The 13,642-nt window shown below is 35.8% G+C and overlaps 1 protein-coding gene across 1 annotated transcript; it reads right to left on the bottom strand.

Moving 5' to 3' along the window:
* Positions 1-1,048: 1,048 nt before the first annotated feature.
* Positions 1,049-12,886, bottom strand: LOC113044330 (microsomal triglyceride transfer protein). The gene is made up of 18 exons (XM_026204233.1): positions 12,629-12,886; positions 11,248-11,435; positions 10,337-10,480; positions 10,122-10,229; positions 9,924-10,040; positions 9,693-9,832; positions 9,462-9,612; positions 9,007-9,164; positions 8,460-8,628; positions 8,005-8,112; positions 6,899-7,111; positions 6,599-6,810; positions 6,388-6,485; positions 5,390-5,511; positions 5,056-5,283; positions 4,193-4,317; positions 1,982-2,152; positions 1,049-1,874 (listed from the first exon to the last, which is right to left on the bottom strand). Exons 1-18 carry the CDS (start codon positions 12,687-12,689, stop codon positions 1,736-1,738), a joined length of 2,652 nt encoding a protein of 883 aa, XP_026060018.1. The 5' UTR covers positions 12,690-12,886; the 3' UTR covers positions 1,049-1,735.
* Between the last annotated feature and the right edge of the window lie 756 nt (positions 12,887-13,642).

Below are 13,642 nucleotides of genomic sequence, written 5' to 3'. Positions count from 1 at the left end.
GCGCGCTCAGCTGCTGTTCGCCGCGCGATTGGAATGTCCACGAGAGCACAGTTGGCGGTTTTCAGTTGCCAGCCGCCACCAAGCGGAACTCCAACTATTGCGTTTATACCAAGTAAGCTTTTGTTAAAAAAAAAAGAAAAAAAAAGCCGCTTGTTATTTATGTTATTTACACACTTCTCCGCATTTAATTATAAATGAAGAGCAGCTGAAAGCAGAATGGGAGTTTTTAGTTCATGTCTGTTACTGAGGGCATGTAAATCTAGGGTGGCTTTTTAAAATTACGTATTTTAACGTTTATTCATATCAGACTTTACAGTCTATGATATTACATTAATCTCTTATTGCTAATAACTTTACATAATGATGACCAACAAAACACTTTCTCAAACAGCAGGTCAAAGGACAAGGCCAGCGTGGCATTTTTCTGTAGACTGTAGCTTATTATGAAAATATATTTGTTACACTCCTGCATCTTCGTCAAAGTTTGAGAGTTTAGGTGGAATTCAATAAATTAAATAGAAATGGAATAAAACCTTTTTCCAAGAGAAAATGCATCAATACAGGAAAATTGGTAACATTTCAGATTTAGGTGTACTATTTATTTTTACTTTGATATTTGTAAAAAAAATTCAATAAGCCATGGCCACATATGGGTTTCCATTAACTCTTCAAACCAATTTCCAACCAATATGAGATTCAACTCAATTTTTATAAAATGACTTATATGGCCAGTTTGATTATACTTAAAAACTGAGCTCAATAGATGGGTTATTATTATTATTTACAGTGTTCTTAGGACTATTAAACAAAAGAATCAACTTTCATTTCCAAAACCTCAAAACATGTATTGTGTAAATTAAATTTGTTTTCATTTAGATTTATTCAAAACAATGTCTTCCATAATTCATTATATAAATAGGCTATATTTTAAATTCAGACATGCTGACAAAGGTCTAACATAGTCTGCATTTATCATTATTTTAATAAAAACTCAGTAGATGCATTAAAATGATAATCACATTGTAATAGAAAAAGACTAAAAATAAAATAAAATCCAAAAAAGACAAAAACTTTATTCATGGTTGATTATCTTCCCATGTACAAGACTGCCATAAATATTCTCAAGAATGTAAACATCTGGTGTAATCATGGAAACCAGACAGCATGAACTGCCAGTGGAGGGATGAAGTGTGTCAGAAAGCCCTCCGATTAAATAAATAACACAGTAGCACCTCAAATACACAGTCCTGTTTTAATGCTATAATGTTATCATTTATAAATATTTCACTTTTGTTTTTATGTGTCCAGTAATTCTGTCACATGACGAGAGTGCCATTGGTTATCCTGACAACATTTTTAGACATTCCTATTATTTATTAAAAAAAAGATGAAAACATGAATTGAATTTGTGCTAATCATTTATAAATAGAGAAAACAGGGCTGGGCATATTGTATGGACTCTTATAGTACACTCTTAAAAATAAAGGTCTTTTATTGGCATTAATGGTTCCATCATGAACATTTAACATCTATGGAACCTCTTTATTGCAATTTATAGTGGAAAAATATTCTTTAAAAATAGCCTTTATTTCTAATAGTGCACAATCCTTTGCATCCCTGACTGACTCAAGGTTTCAGTACATACAGACACAAAATGTAATGGCATTTTTTGCATGAAAACCTTTTATGTTTGCTAGCCAAAGCATCCAGTGCAGTCCCAGCTTGTCTACCAGGCCTATTCAAAGACTTTCTTGCACATGTTGGAGTTCTCCTGGTGTAGAGGAAATTCTGAGCCTGGAACCAGTTGATCTCTGCTCCTCTTTGAGGAGAATGTCTGTCCTGAGGGCAGTTTCTCCTGCTTGGACACAGTCTCTCTAGAGCGCGCCAGATGCAAAAACAGGTTAGTTTTGTTCATTTGACACATTTTTCAAAAGAATATAAACCATTTTCTAGCTCTAAGATCTGATTGGTTGACAGATACCTGAAGGGGAAAGTGGTTTTGTCCATCTGCATGCAGACGAGGAACGGGTACTCAGAGAACTGCACCGTGGTGATGAAGTCCAGGGAGGCCTCTGTCTCAAAACCTACTTCCACTCCAGCGCTTACGAAGTCTGTATCCACTGTCACATTACCAATGACGACCAACGCTCCCCTGCACACAATGTCAAGGATGAGCTTAGAAAGTATGCTAAAATATCTTGGAAAGCACTCAGTAAATCTTCAGTTATTTCTTCAGCACTGTTAGAATCATTTTTACCTGTTTTTTTTTACTTCAGTGTTCTAAAAGCTTTCAAGAACAGCAATGCATCTCTGTTTAGATTTTCTATTTTTATTAATTAATTTAGATTTAGAAGCATGAGTAAAAAAATAAATTAAAAAAAACAATTATTAAAAAAATTATTTTTTTTAAAAAGCTAAGAAAACTTGGCTGCTAAATGAAAAAAAGACATAAAACTGACATTAATAATGAGCAAATAATAATTTTAAACAGAATTTGAGTTGCTTAGATCAAATATAAATTAGATTTAGTGTTATTACTAATTAAAACTCCTCATTTGTAAGTCTCTTTGGATAAATGCATCTGTTTGATGATTACTGCATATGTAAATGCAAAACTATTGCTTTCCTTAACTGAAATAAACCTGAAATAAACTAAAATATTAGTTGGAAAAACTTAAACTTAAAAACTTAAATGAAAATGATAAATGTTTCACTGACAGCTAACAGAAAGAAATATGTGTGTTAAAATACTAAAATTACTACAACTGAAACTGACATAAATATGGGAGCTAAATAGAAATTTTTTTTAAAGACAAACGAAGACAAAAACAACAATATGAAGAAATGAAAATATAAAAAAATCTTAATAAACAATGGTACACAATATCAAATTGACACATATTTTTTTTGCCATTTTTGCTACAATTAGTCAACTCAGTTTTTAATATTAATTGAAATTTTCCACCCCAAGTTTCAATGTTTTTTCTTCGGATGCACTGACAACATTATAACTTGATTCTAAACTCTTTCTCAACTTTATTTTTTAGCTTTTTTTATTTCAAGATGTTTACACTCATTCCTCCTACAACACATGCTCCAGAGAATAACTTAAGATAGAGATTTATTGCCATAGTCTCTTTCTCAGGGGCTCTGCTGAGTCAGTTTTGGTGTTTAGGCTCACGTATCACATGAGACTGTCTGGCTCCATGCTTTCCAACACCACCTTAAATGATCTATTCAGCATGGCTGCCCGTGATGAGTGGGCTGAGTAGAGGCATGCTAATCTTGTGCACCCGAGAGAGCTGTGGTTATTTAGTTTCTAAACATATCCCACTTGTGTCTGACTATGTGTGTCTGTGTGCGTAACTATCTTTCTATCGGTTTTCCCCGCTTCTGTATGCCCATATGCACATGTGTTTATGTATTAGGTTGTCTGTCTGTTAATGAGTCTTTGTTTGTCTTCTTGTGTGTGTGTGTGTGTGTGTGTGTGTTTTCAGAGAAGGTGAAGCCTGCCGCCCTGATCCATACACCTGCCCCTGCCTATCCTGAGGGCTGGCAGATGTAGAAAACCAGATGCCACCCAGAAATACCCATCATCACACAAAGGACAGCAAACCCACAGTGCTAAACATAAGGTAAAAACATGTACATTTTCCCTTGTTACCAAGATTTCTAACATAAAATGTCTTCACTGCTTTGAATGTAAAGATCAGAAATCGGTCCCTGAGAGGATTCGGTTTCTCACAATCGATATCATAAACTAATTTTACCCTCACCACCTGATCTTTTACTCCTACCACAGCATCTTTCCATTGCCCTCATTTCCCGCCTGGCTCATTTCAGCCAAGTTGCCATTGCTTTCATCCACAAACTAATAGTAAGCAAGCAGGTGCAGCTGTGGCTAAAGATGTGGATTAGCATCGAATCTCTCTGAAGGATTAATGAGGTTATAATAAGATGCACCGGCATCGTATTTACTGTCATTTGGAAAACCTAGTGAAGAAAAACCTCTGGCAGTGGTTTCTAAATAAGCAATTTATGTGGTCGATTTGAACAAATCCTTCATTGCATCCAAAGCAACCAAGGGAGAAATGCCTTCCATTAGGACATCATGGGCTGTTGTTTAAATTGGATCGGATCTATATCTAAATGCACGACATAGTCCCCATATAAGGAGTTTTAAAAGATCTACCTGTTGTTGACGCTCGTCTTAGACTCTCTGTACCACAAGCTGAACTCCATCCCTCCAGTGATATCGATGGCCAGACCACCTTGGAACTCAGCACTGGCTCTTAGACCAGACTGTAGAGGAATCACCTTCAAAGAATGACAGAAAGCAAGATTTTTTAATACACACCGACTGAATCAAACATTTCTTTTTGAACCTTGCCTTATACACAGAGGCACTGTCATGTTAAAATAGAAAAGGGTCCAAACTGTTGCTATAAAATTAGAAGCACACAATTCCCTAGAATATTATATGCTTAAACATTAAGATTTGTACTCATGGAAATGACTGAAGTAGTCAAACCTGTTCATTAGAAGGAGGTGTCCCAATACTTTTGCACATATAGTGTATTTCTATTTTAGATTTTTAAATGGTAATATCTTTTTACAGTATACACTAGCATTTATGGTTTTGGAATAATTTAAATGTCTCTTATGCATCCCAAGGCTACATGTTTTAATTTGAATTACAGTAAAAACAGTAATATTGTGAAATATTATTATTATAATTTAAAACAACCATTTTCTGTTATTTAGTCCCCTGAATTTCCAGCATTATTACTCCAGCGTCACATGATCCTTCAGAAATCATTCTGTTATGGTGATTTGATGCCCTACTTTAGAAAAATTTCCTATTATCAATGTTAAAAACATTCAATGAGTTGTGCTGCTTTATAGAGTAGTTTTTTAGGTTTATTTGATGAATAGAAAGTTCAAGAGAACAGCATTTATTTTAAAATTATAGCCATGTTATTTCCTTGTAATAATAAAAATAGTGTTTTTAATAACATAAATAATATAAAGTGTACATTGAGGTGAATGCCATACCTGTGAGTGGTCTGTGAGCAGAATAAGGCCCTTCACCACACTGATTGGATCTCCAGACATGGAGAACATCTTGGACATCAGGTCACTGTAGCCCTTGAAGAAGGTCACTGGCCGGAGCTGCACATCGAACAGCAGAGCAGACATTCCAGCAAAAGACTCCAGTTCTTCTTCTCCTTCATCCGGCGTGGCTGCAATTAGAGACTCTAGACCCTGTGCTTCAATTGTCACCTGAAATACAGCATGACAGATGCAAAGAACAATCGATGTCAGGACACACAGTGCATGTTTATGGAATATGCTGTACAACACAGTGTTCTGGTAATGACGACAGTACCTGAAGGCCATGAAGGAGAGCACTGTTGCTCTGACCATAAATGTTCATGTTGCTTCTCCGCAATACGCCAGAGCCAGAGTACAGGATGTCCAAATTGTAGGTGCAAGTGACATCAGCAGTTCCTATTTAAAGATTGAAAATTCAGACACTGCTCCAAGTCACACTTTATTCTTCTATAAAAAAAATTTAGGTGTAAGAGCCAAAGTGGTTGCTTATTGGCCTAAGTCTCGAAGATATCGTGGTTTAACAGTATTGTTCAAATGTAGTTTTATTCATCTTATTATTCAGTAAAAAAATAAAAATTACAGTAAATTAATGCTGTTCTTTTGGACTTTCCGAATCCTGTGGAAATAAAAGTAGCAATTTCTACAAAATACTGAACAGCTTAACACTGATAATAATAACTAGCTAATGTTTCTTGAACAGCAAATCAGCACATTAGAATAATTTATGAAGCATCGTGTGACACTTAAGACTGGAGTAATGTTGCTGAAAATCCAGCTTTATCATCACAGGCATAATTTACACTTGAAAATATATCAAAAGAGAACATATTGTAATAATATTTTACAATATTACTTTTTTACTGTAATTTTGATCAAAGACATGCAGCCTTGGTGAGCATAAAAGACTTTCAAAAATACTACACATCAGTCTACACATCTTACTGATCCCAAACATTTGAATGTATAGCATATATTATGTTATTATATTAGTGTATGTTAGAATATTAATATTTAGATATTAATGTAACTCAGCTATTTATTTATATAATATTAGCTGGTTTATCATACACCAGGTAAAATTACTTAGAAAAATATAAAACTATTTTTCCTCTTCTTTATTTTATATATAGTGTGAATCAATGAAGTGGAATGTCTCTCGTAATATATATTTGCAAAACCTCTATGCAGACTTTGTATAAGGGAGCTTTATATAAAAATAATAGTGCCACAGATTTAAGCTTAAAGGCCAGGAGTGGACATGAGCTCACTTACGTGCCATGAAGCCTGAAAAAGCAGAGGATGACCCAGTCTTTGAGAATCTGTCATAGTTGTGGGAAACCATGTCCTTCATCACTTGTCGTACCAATTTACTGTAAACCAAACATATGACTTCTGTCACACAAGTGCCACACAGATAATCATTAAGGAGAAACATTTGTTTATTTAGAGTCTAGGGGATGTGATTAGTAAATGTGAGACCCACCAGGCTGGCATCTCAAAGCGCAATATATCCTGGACCTTAGACAGCATGTATTTGTTCATCTCGTGTGGCAGGTGTCCAATGGAGAGTAGAAGATTCTTCACTTCCATATAGGATGGACTACTGCTCATAATCAAATCAGCTGCCGCGGCACGAACGTTCTTCTCATAAATACGCTTGTTCTGATGGTATATGCGGTTCAGTGTCTTTTTCACCTGTGGAAATACAGTGTTAAATATTTTGAAGAGTAGCTGAAGAATAGTTTTTTGTGTCCCTCTAGGTCATGAGGGATTGATAATTTACCTCTGGTGTGATCAGCTGAGGGTCATATCTCTGCAGTGCTGTAATGGCAATGGTGCTAAACGCTCCCACCTCAGACTCAGCATATTTGGCTAGAACAGGAACACCTTCCGGCAGAAGAGCGTTCTTCAATGCTAGGAGGTACATCTGAACTTCAGACTCCATCTGAGTGCTGTCAGGCCCTGCCAACAGGATCTCTTTCACCTTAAGCACTGTCTACACATCAAACAGAAGAAACATGGTCAGCTTGAATTACTAAAGTTAAAAGGAACTGTTCAGCCAAAAATGAAAATTCTGTCATCATTTACTCTCCCTCAAGTTCAACAATGACAACTCTCGGGGGGTTTTGGCATGATAAAATATGTACATGATGATCATAATGTGCTGTGGTGGTCTTTGCGGAATAGATCTGCTATGCTACGCAGCAGAGCAACATCCACAACATGCTGCTGTGAGCATGTACTGCTGCTGCACATGTAACATATATGAAATAACCCCCATAAATAGCATACATGAATCACCCTGCAGCAGATCTATACAGGTGGAGCTGGGGGAAGGTGGAGGGTTTCTAAACCATGTTGCAACTGTTACAGCAAGCACTAATTAAGTATATGAATGTTGAGCAGTGAGCTCATTGGCTGCTGATACGAAAAGAACCAAACAGCTGTGGCACATGATAATGATGTCATTATGTCAGATTCAGTCTGACCTATTGGACTACTTCATACAGAGTTTCATGACGGAACTTCGAATTTGTTCCAAACTTGTTTGAGTTTGTTTGTTGTGTTAAATACAAAAGATGACATTTTACATAATGTAGGTAACCAAACAGTTGATGTTCCCTGTTCCATATTTTTGTTGATATACTACTGAAGTCAGTGTGGACCATCAAGTGTTTGGATACCCAAATTTGTCAAAATATCATGAATGAAACACATGGAACAGTGTTTATTAGAATTTTTGGATGAACTCTTGTACCTCTTTCTTTTGGATGAAATGTCTTTGATAATTTTTGGAAAAGTTTTGTTTGCAGTTTTGATATTAAATATATGAATAATTTGTGAACATTTATAAGTAAAGAAATAATAATCCAATGTGTGAGCACTCACCGGTAGTTCACACGCTCCTTTCAGACAGAGTTTCCTGACCAAAGCTCCCATGATAATCACAATTGACTCTTTGATTTCTGTACTACCAATCTTTCCTTGAGATAAATCCTAGGGGGGAACAAGCCACATAAATTAGAATAATGAATGAAAATTATGAAAATCTAAACACATTTTATGGTGAAATGTGTCATTTTTGCACCATAGTGTCACCAAAACGTATGTATGTGTGTGTGTGTGTGTGTGTGTGTGTGTGTGTGTGTATATATATACACGCAAACACACACTGTATACAGTATATAATATAAACACACACACACACACATATAAACAAAAATATACCTGTATATGAAATACGATCTTACTACCACAGTAAATCTTTGTAAGATTAACATTCACAATGCTGAGGCTCTAATTGCATGTGTGAACATGAAATTGCAGTATTGCAGTTCTCTTACCAGCAGGGACTGCAGCATGGTCTCTGTAGGGTGAGAGGCAAAGCCACATGCATACAGAAAGCGCTCCTGCAGCACTAAACCTTCCTTCTTGGTGAAGTTCAAGAACTCTAGAATGGCTGCGAGAGAAGATGGAGTCTGAGCTGATGTTACTGCATCCACCAGCTGAGGCCTAGAAAGACAGAGAAACAGTGTAAACTGGAAAGCTTAAGGCTGTGTTTATTCATCAATACTATTGTTGAAAACACTGGTGCTTTTTTGTGGAAACTCTGATACCTGTCTTTCAGGATTCTTTGATGAATAGAATGTTTAAAAGAAAAGCAAAACCAAGGTTAAAAACCTTATTTTGTGTTCTTTAAATGGCAAATCTGATTCATATTAGCGAGTCAGTGAAAAAACTGATTCTCAGTTTCTCTGCACAGAAGTCTTAAATATCATCAGTGAATTTTTTGTTAGCAGCCTGTAATGTAACTAGCTACTGTAGCTAGCTTGACTCGAATAATGTATACAAATGAGAAATAGAAAAGCACAATGAAGAGTTTGGTCTTACAGAACAGTCTTACTGCAGTTGCGCAGGACAGTCAGGATCTCTGACTTGCTGGCTTTGCGCAGGCTGTGTAAAAGTGTGAGGAAGCTTCTTGGGGCTTCTGCTTTCGAGAGTGATCCTGGCTCCAGCTGAGATCTCACCGCTTTCCATGTGTCCATTAGCTTTTGTACACCAAAACAATACAATATACAGTTAGTAGAAATATAAACACATGCTTAAAAATATATTAAATAATGTGATAACATTTTTTGTTTTTGTTTAATTCAACATGTATTGGTAATTATTTGTGAAATGTAAAAACACGTGAATGAAAACTGTAAGAAAATTGTTCAAAGTAAATTCCACACCAGTTTTTTTCAATGTAAGCTGAGTACATGTTTTTAAGTGGAATAAGGGTTTCTCATCAGATCCTTAAACACAAACACAAAAGTTGGTAAAAGAAAAGCATAGTAACTCACATTGGGGCATCCCTTGCATTTGGTTTTAACTTTCTCCACCATGACTCCAATAGACATGAGTTTGTCATCCAGAGACTTCACCACACTTGCGACATCTTTACCCCCTACTTCTGCTGGGCCAACCTCAATCTTTTTAAGCGTCAACGACTGCCTGTTGGAAATGAGAAGATACTGTAATTTCATTCATTACTTGATTTGATTGAGTGATTTGTTTTCATATTTCTTTGGTACCTGGACAGGACTTTAGTTGCAGCTTTGTGACGAGCATTGATGGACAAAATGTGTGTTTCCTCAACATCAGCAGACTTGATGATGCCATTCTCCAGAGTGATGACGGTTTCAGAAGCAGACTTCTCACTGATGCCCAATACCTGAAAGGGAAGAGAGTGAAGGTCAGTAAAAAGTGGCAGCAATTGTGCATAAATGCATGAGGTAGGATGAGAAAATTAGTCTTTGTCTTACTGGGCTGTGTGTAGTGAATCCCATCTCTTGTGTTTTGCAAGTATCCAAGTGTTTTGTACGGATCACCTGATCTTTGGTAGCTTTGTACTCAACTAAACATTTACCTGAAGCATCAGCCTGCAGATTACAGACAGAGTATTTTAACTGAAAAAATTAAAGAATTTAAACACTTCAATAGAGAATTGTAATAGTCTTTACCTCTGACATCTTCCCAGACTTTAGCTGCATCATTAGCATACTGGCCACACCCCTCTTCAAGTTTTTGATGGTTGCAGGCTCCGCCTTATGGGCATAAAGGCTTCTGATCTAAGTAAAATCAAACAAAAAGTCAAATCACTTTGGAATACATATAAAAAAAATTCAAAATTAAAATGGATATAATTTTTTTTTATACATTATGAAATATTTATTACCTTGCCCGTCTTCCACACCACCATGAAGGGCCTCTGAAGTGCCTCAAGCCTGACTTTACCCAGAATGCTTTCTGCTGAGCTGCCGTGGAAGATGTTGTTTTTGCGGGAGCGCTTTCCAGCACTTTCAACTTGAACATTTGAAATCTGAATACAGGATAGGATAAGGTGATTTGCACAAAGGTTATCAGTTAAAAACTAATATTATATATAATATATATATATATATATATATATATATATATATATATATATATATATATATATATATATATATATATATAATAACTATCACATCACTTGAAATTAAATACATTTAAAATTATTTCTGATATCTGTTCAATTGAAGCACCAAAACAACTGAAAGTAAACTAACACTTAAAACTGACACTTATAGTATTTAAAAAAAAAGACAAAACACACATCAAAAGTACTAAAACTTGAAAATAAAATATATAAGAATCAACTCAAAGCATTAAAAAGTTAACAAAATTAATCGGACTACTAATTACAGAACTGACCTTAAAAATACAAATAAAGAATCCAGACAATTAGACAAATCTGATAAAATGTTTTTTCTTATTAAATGCAATTAGTTCAACTTATAAAAAGGCCTTTTTTGACAAGCAAGTAGAAATTATTATTATTTTTTTAGATTTGTAATGATACAGTTACATAACACTACACTTAAAAATACATGTGACTTAAATGTTAGTCAACACATCAAAATGTATTCTTTTTACAGCGTGACAAAATAGAAAAAATAGAAATAAAATGTAGTCAAAAAATGTACTTTTTATTATATTCTCTTATATTTATTATATTATATGCCAGTACAGTTTTTTGAATGCACTTTTAAAATTTAGTACACTACAAGTGCATTCAATATAAGTGCACCTTCTTATACCCTATACCTGCAATCGAAGTAGCTGTTCATCCTGGATCTCTGGCTTCCTCCAGACGAGGCTGATGTCCACATCACTGCTAATCCTGAATCCAGTGTTCCCCCTAGTGGATCCCGTCGGCCTGTTCAGCCCGACCTCAGTACTGTAGCTATATCTGTAGAGTTTGTCATTATCCAGCCGAGGCCCAGCACTCACACCTGAAAAAACACAAACATTTCATGCTGTGATACACATTCTAGAGCTTCAGCCGACTTTCAGTCAGTGGCATGTAAGACACAGCCAGACAAGAGAGGAATGTGAAATTAGAGAGGCAGGAAGTGGATTGACCATCTCCTAAAAATCACACCGATTTAAATCCAGTAATGGAGCTGGTGGAAACACTTACTTTACCTGAAATCTGAATTGAATCCACTGTTTTATTCCAAAGAATTTACACCCACAAGAAATAATTTGTTCAAGAGAAAGAGAAAGCTAAAGAAAAAAGAAAGCACACTAGAGGAAGTCCATAGCCTTTCACTGAAGGTAATACAGAAGGAAAAGGAATTAAGTCTTATCTGTAATTGTATTGTAGGTGGGTCTCAGATAACAGTGTACTATGAGCTATTAATCCTCCGTAGTCATTATATATGAAACATGTTCGTAACCTCAATATATGACACAACTAAATTTATTTTGTCTTATTTGTTTTAAACGAGTCCGAATCATTCAAGGTAACATTTGTGCAAGTCAAGATGATGTTGAGATGTTAGGGGCAAAACACTGAACAAATAAAAAAAAATCCAAATTCACATTGCAATTTAATGCTCTGCTCCGAAAAGGTTTGTCTGAATTTGTGGTTTAAGGATTGTTGATTCATAAAGTGACTGATAAAAAGTATCTCTGCAAAACCTCTCCGCTAGCACAGTTCAGTCTTGTCCCGAAAACACTGACGTGTCACACTCAGATTGCATCACATCTACTGATACAGAGATTATGCCCTGATTTTACCCTTCTAAAATAAATAAATGTTTTTTTTAAATAGGCTATATATTTATATTTACATATACATAATAGAGAAAGAATAAAAATACCACACAAATATTTCAGAAATGATTGTCTACTGATACTTAATAAAGATACTGATGATTGTAATTGCATGAATAGATGAATGGGCACAGAATGAATGAAAGGTGTGACTAACCACATGATTATTAAATGCTCTCAAAATTACTATTCTAGACTCCAGTGAACTGTATAACCCCTTAAATCAATATGATGGTGAAAATATTTGTAAGTTCAAATCTGAAAACTTGAGAACATTTACTAGTTTTAACCAAGCAAACAAACAAACAAACATATAGCCTATTTTTAAACACTTAATTTTGTCTTCGAACTTAAAAAAATCACTTACCAAGGGATGAGGTGCTTAAAAAGGAGGTGACGCATAGTAGAAGTCCAGCAAGCCGCAGCATGGTTGGCTCGCTGTTCTGTGCTCGTTAAAGGTCTGCGGGCCAGAGAAAGGATGGCTGCCTGATCCTTCAGCTTTCTCTCTCTCTCTCTCTCTGTTTATCTAGATTTGAGGTTCAGACTCCAAACTCCACGCTCCGGTACTAAGTACGAGATAACGGCTAATGATTAACCGGCAGAGCTCGTCGAGATTTGGTGAATAAATGCTCCTCAGAGACGGGGTTTGGTTTTATAATGGGGTCGGCATGACAGAATCCCGCCGATAGGACGCTTCAATCAGCGCCCATTGACAGAACAACCAGGGAGTTTCTGTCATTCATAATGATCAAACGCGATTATCGCATCCTTCCTGACAGGATTAGCGATTTTTTTTCTCACTCAATCACATTGTATTATATTAGCTTATATTATGTTATATTATATTGTATTTATGGTTTCACACACACACAAACACATTTGTGTGTGTGTGTGTGTGTGTGTGTGTGTGTGTGTAAAAATTCAATGTGAAAAATTCAAAGTGACAATTCAGAGTAAACTAGACGTTTTCAGGTGAAACACCTGAAAAAAATAAAAATCAATACATATACACTCACTGGCCACTTTATTAGGTATACTTTGCTAGTACCGGGTTGGACCCACTTTTGCCTTCACAACTGCCTTAATTCTTAGTGGAATAGATTCAATGAGGTGTTGGAAACATTCCTCAGAGATTTTGGTCCATATTGACACGATAGCATGCATCACACAGTTGCTGCAGATTTGTCGGCTCCCATTCCAGCACATCCCAAAGCTGCTCTACTGGATTGAGATCTGGTGACTGTGAAGGTCATTTGAGTAAAGTGAACTCATTGTCATGTTCAAGAAACCAGTCTGAGATGATTTGAGCTTTGTGACATGGTGCATTATCCTGCTGGAAGTAGGCATCAGAGGATGGGTACACTGTAGTCATAAAGGGATG

Source organism: Carassius auratus, chromosome 26, assembly GCF_003368295.1.
Source record: "Carassius auratus strain Wakin chromosome 26, ASM336829v1, whole genome shotgun sequence".
In the NCBI taxonomy this organism is placed as follows: Eukaryota; Metazoa; Chordata; class Actinopteri; order Cypriniformes; family Cyprinidae; genus Carassius; species Carassius auratus.
The sequence above is the reverse complement of the archived record's forward strand: the minus strand, read 5'-3'. Positions and strand labels throughout refer to the sequence as shown.

Bases quoted from the DNA above. Each gene is read 5' to 3' on its own strand.
- LOC113044330 (XM_026204233.1), bottom strand. From the start codon at position 12,689: ATGCTGCGGCTTGCTGGACTTCTACTATGCGTCACCTCCTTTTTAAGC. The intron at 6,486-6,598 runs GTGGGTCTCACA...TTTGGTTTACAG, and splicing joins CGCTTTGAGATGCCAGCCTG to TAAATTGGTACGACAAGTGA. The intron at 4,318-5,055 runs GTATGGCATTCA...CATTCTTTGAAG, and splicing joins TGCTCACAGACCACTCACAG to GTGATTCCTCTACAGTCTGG.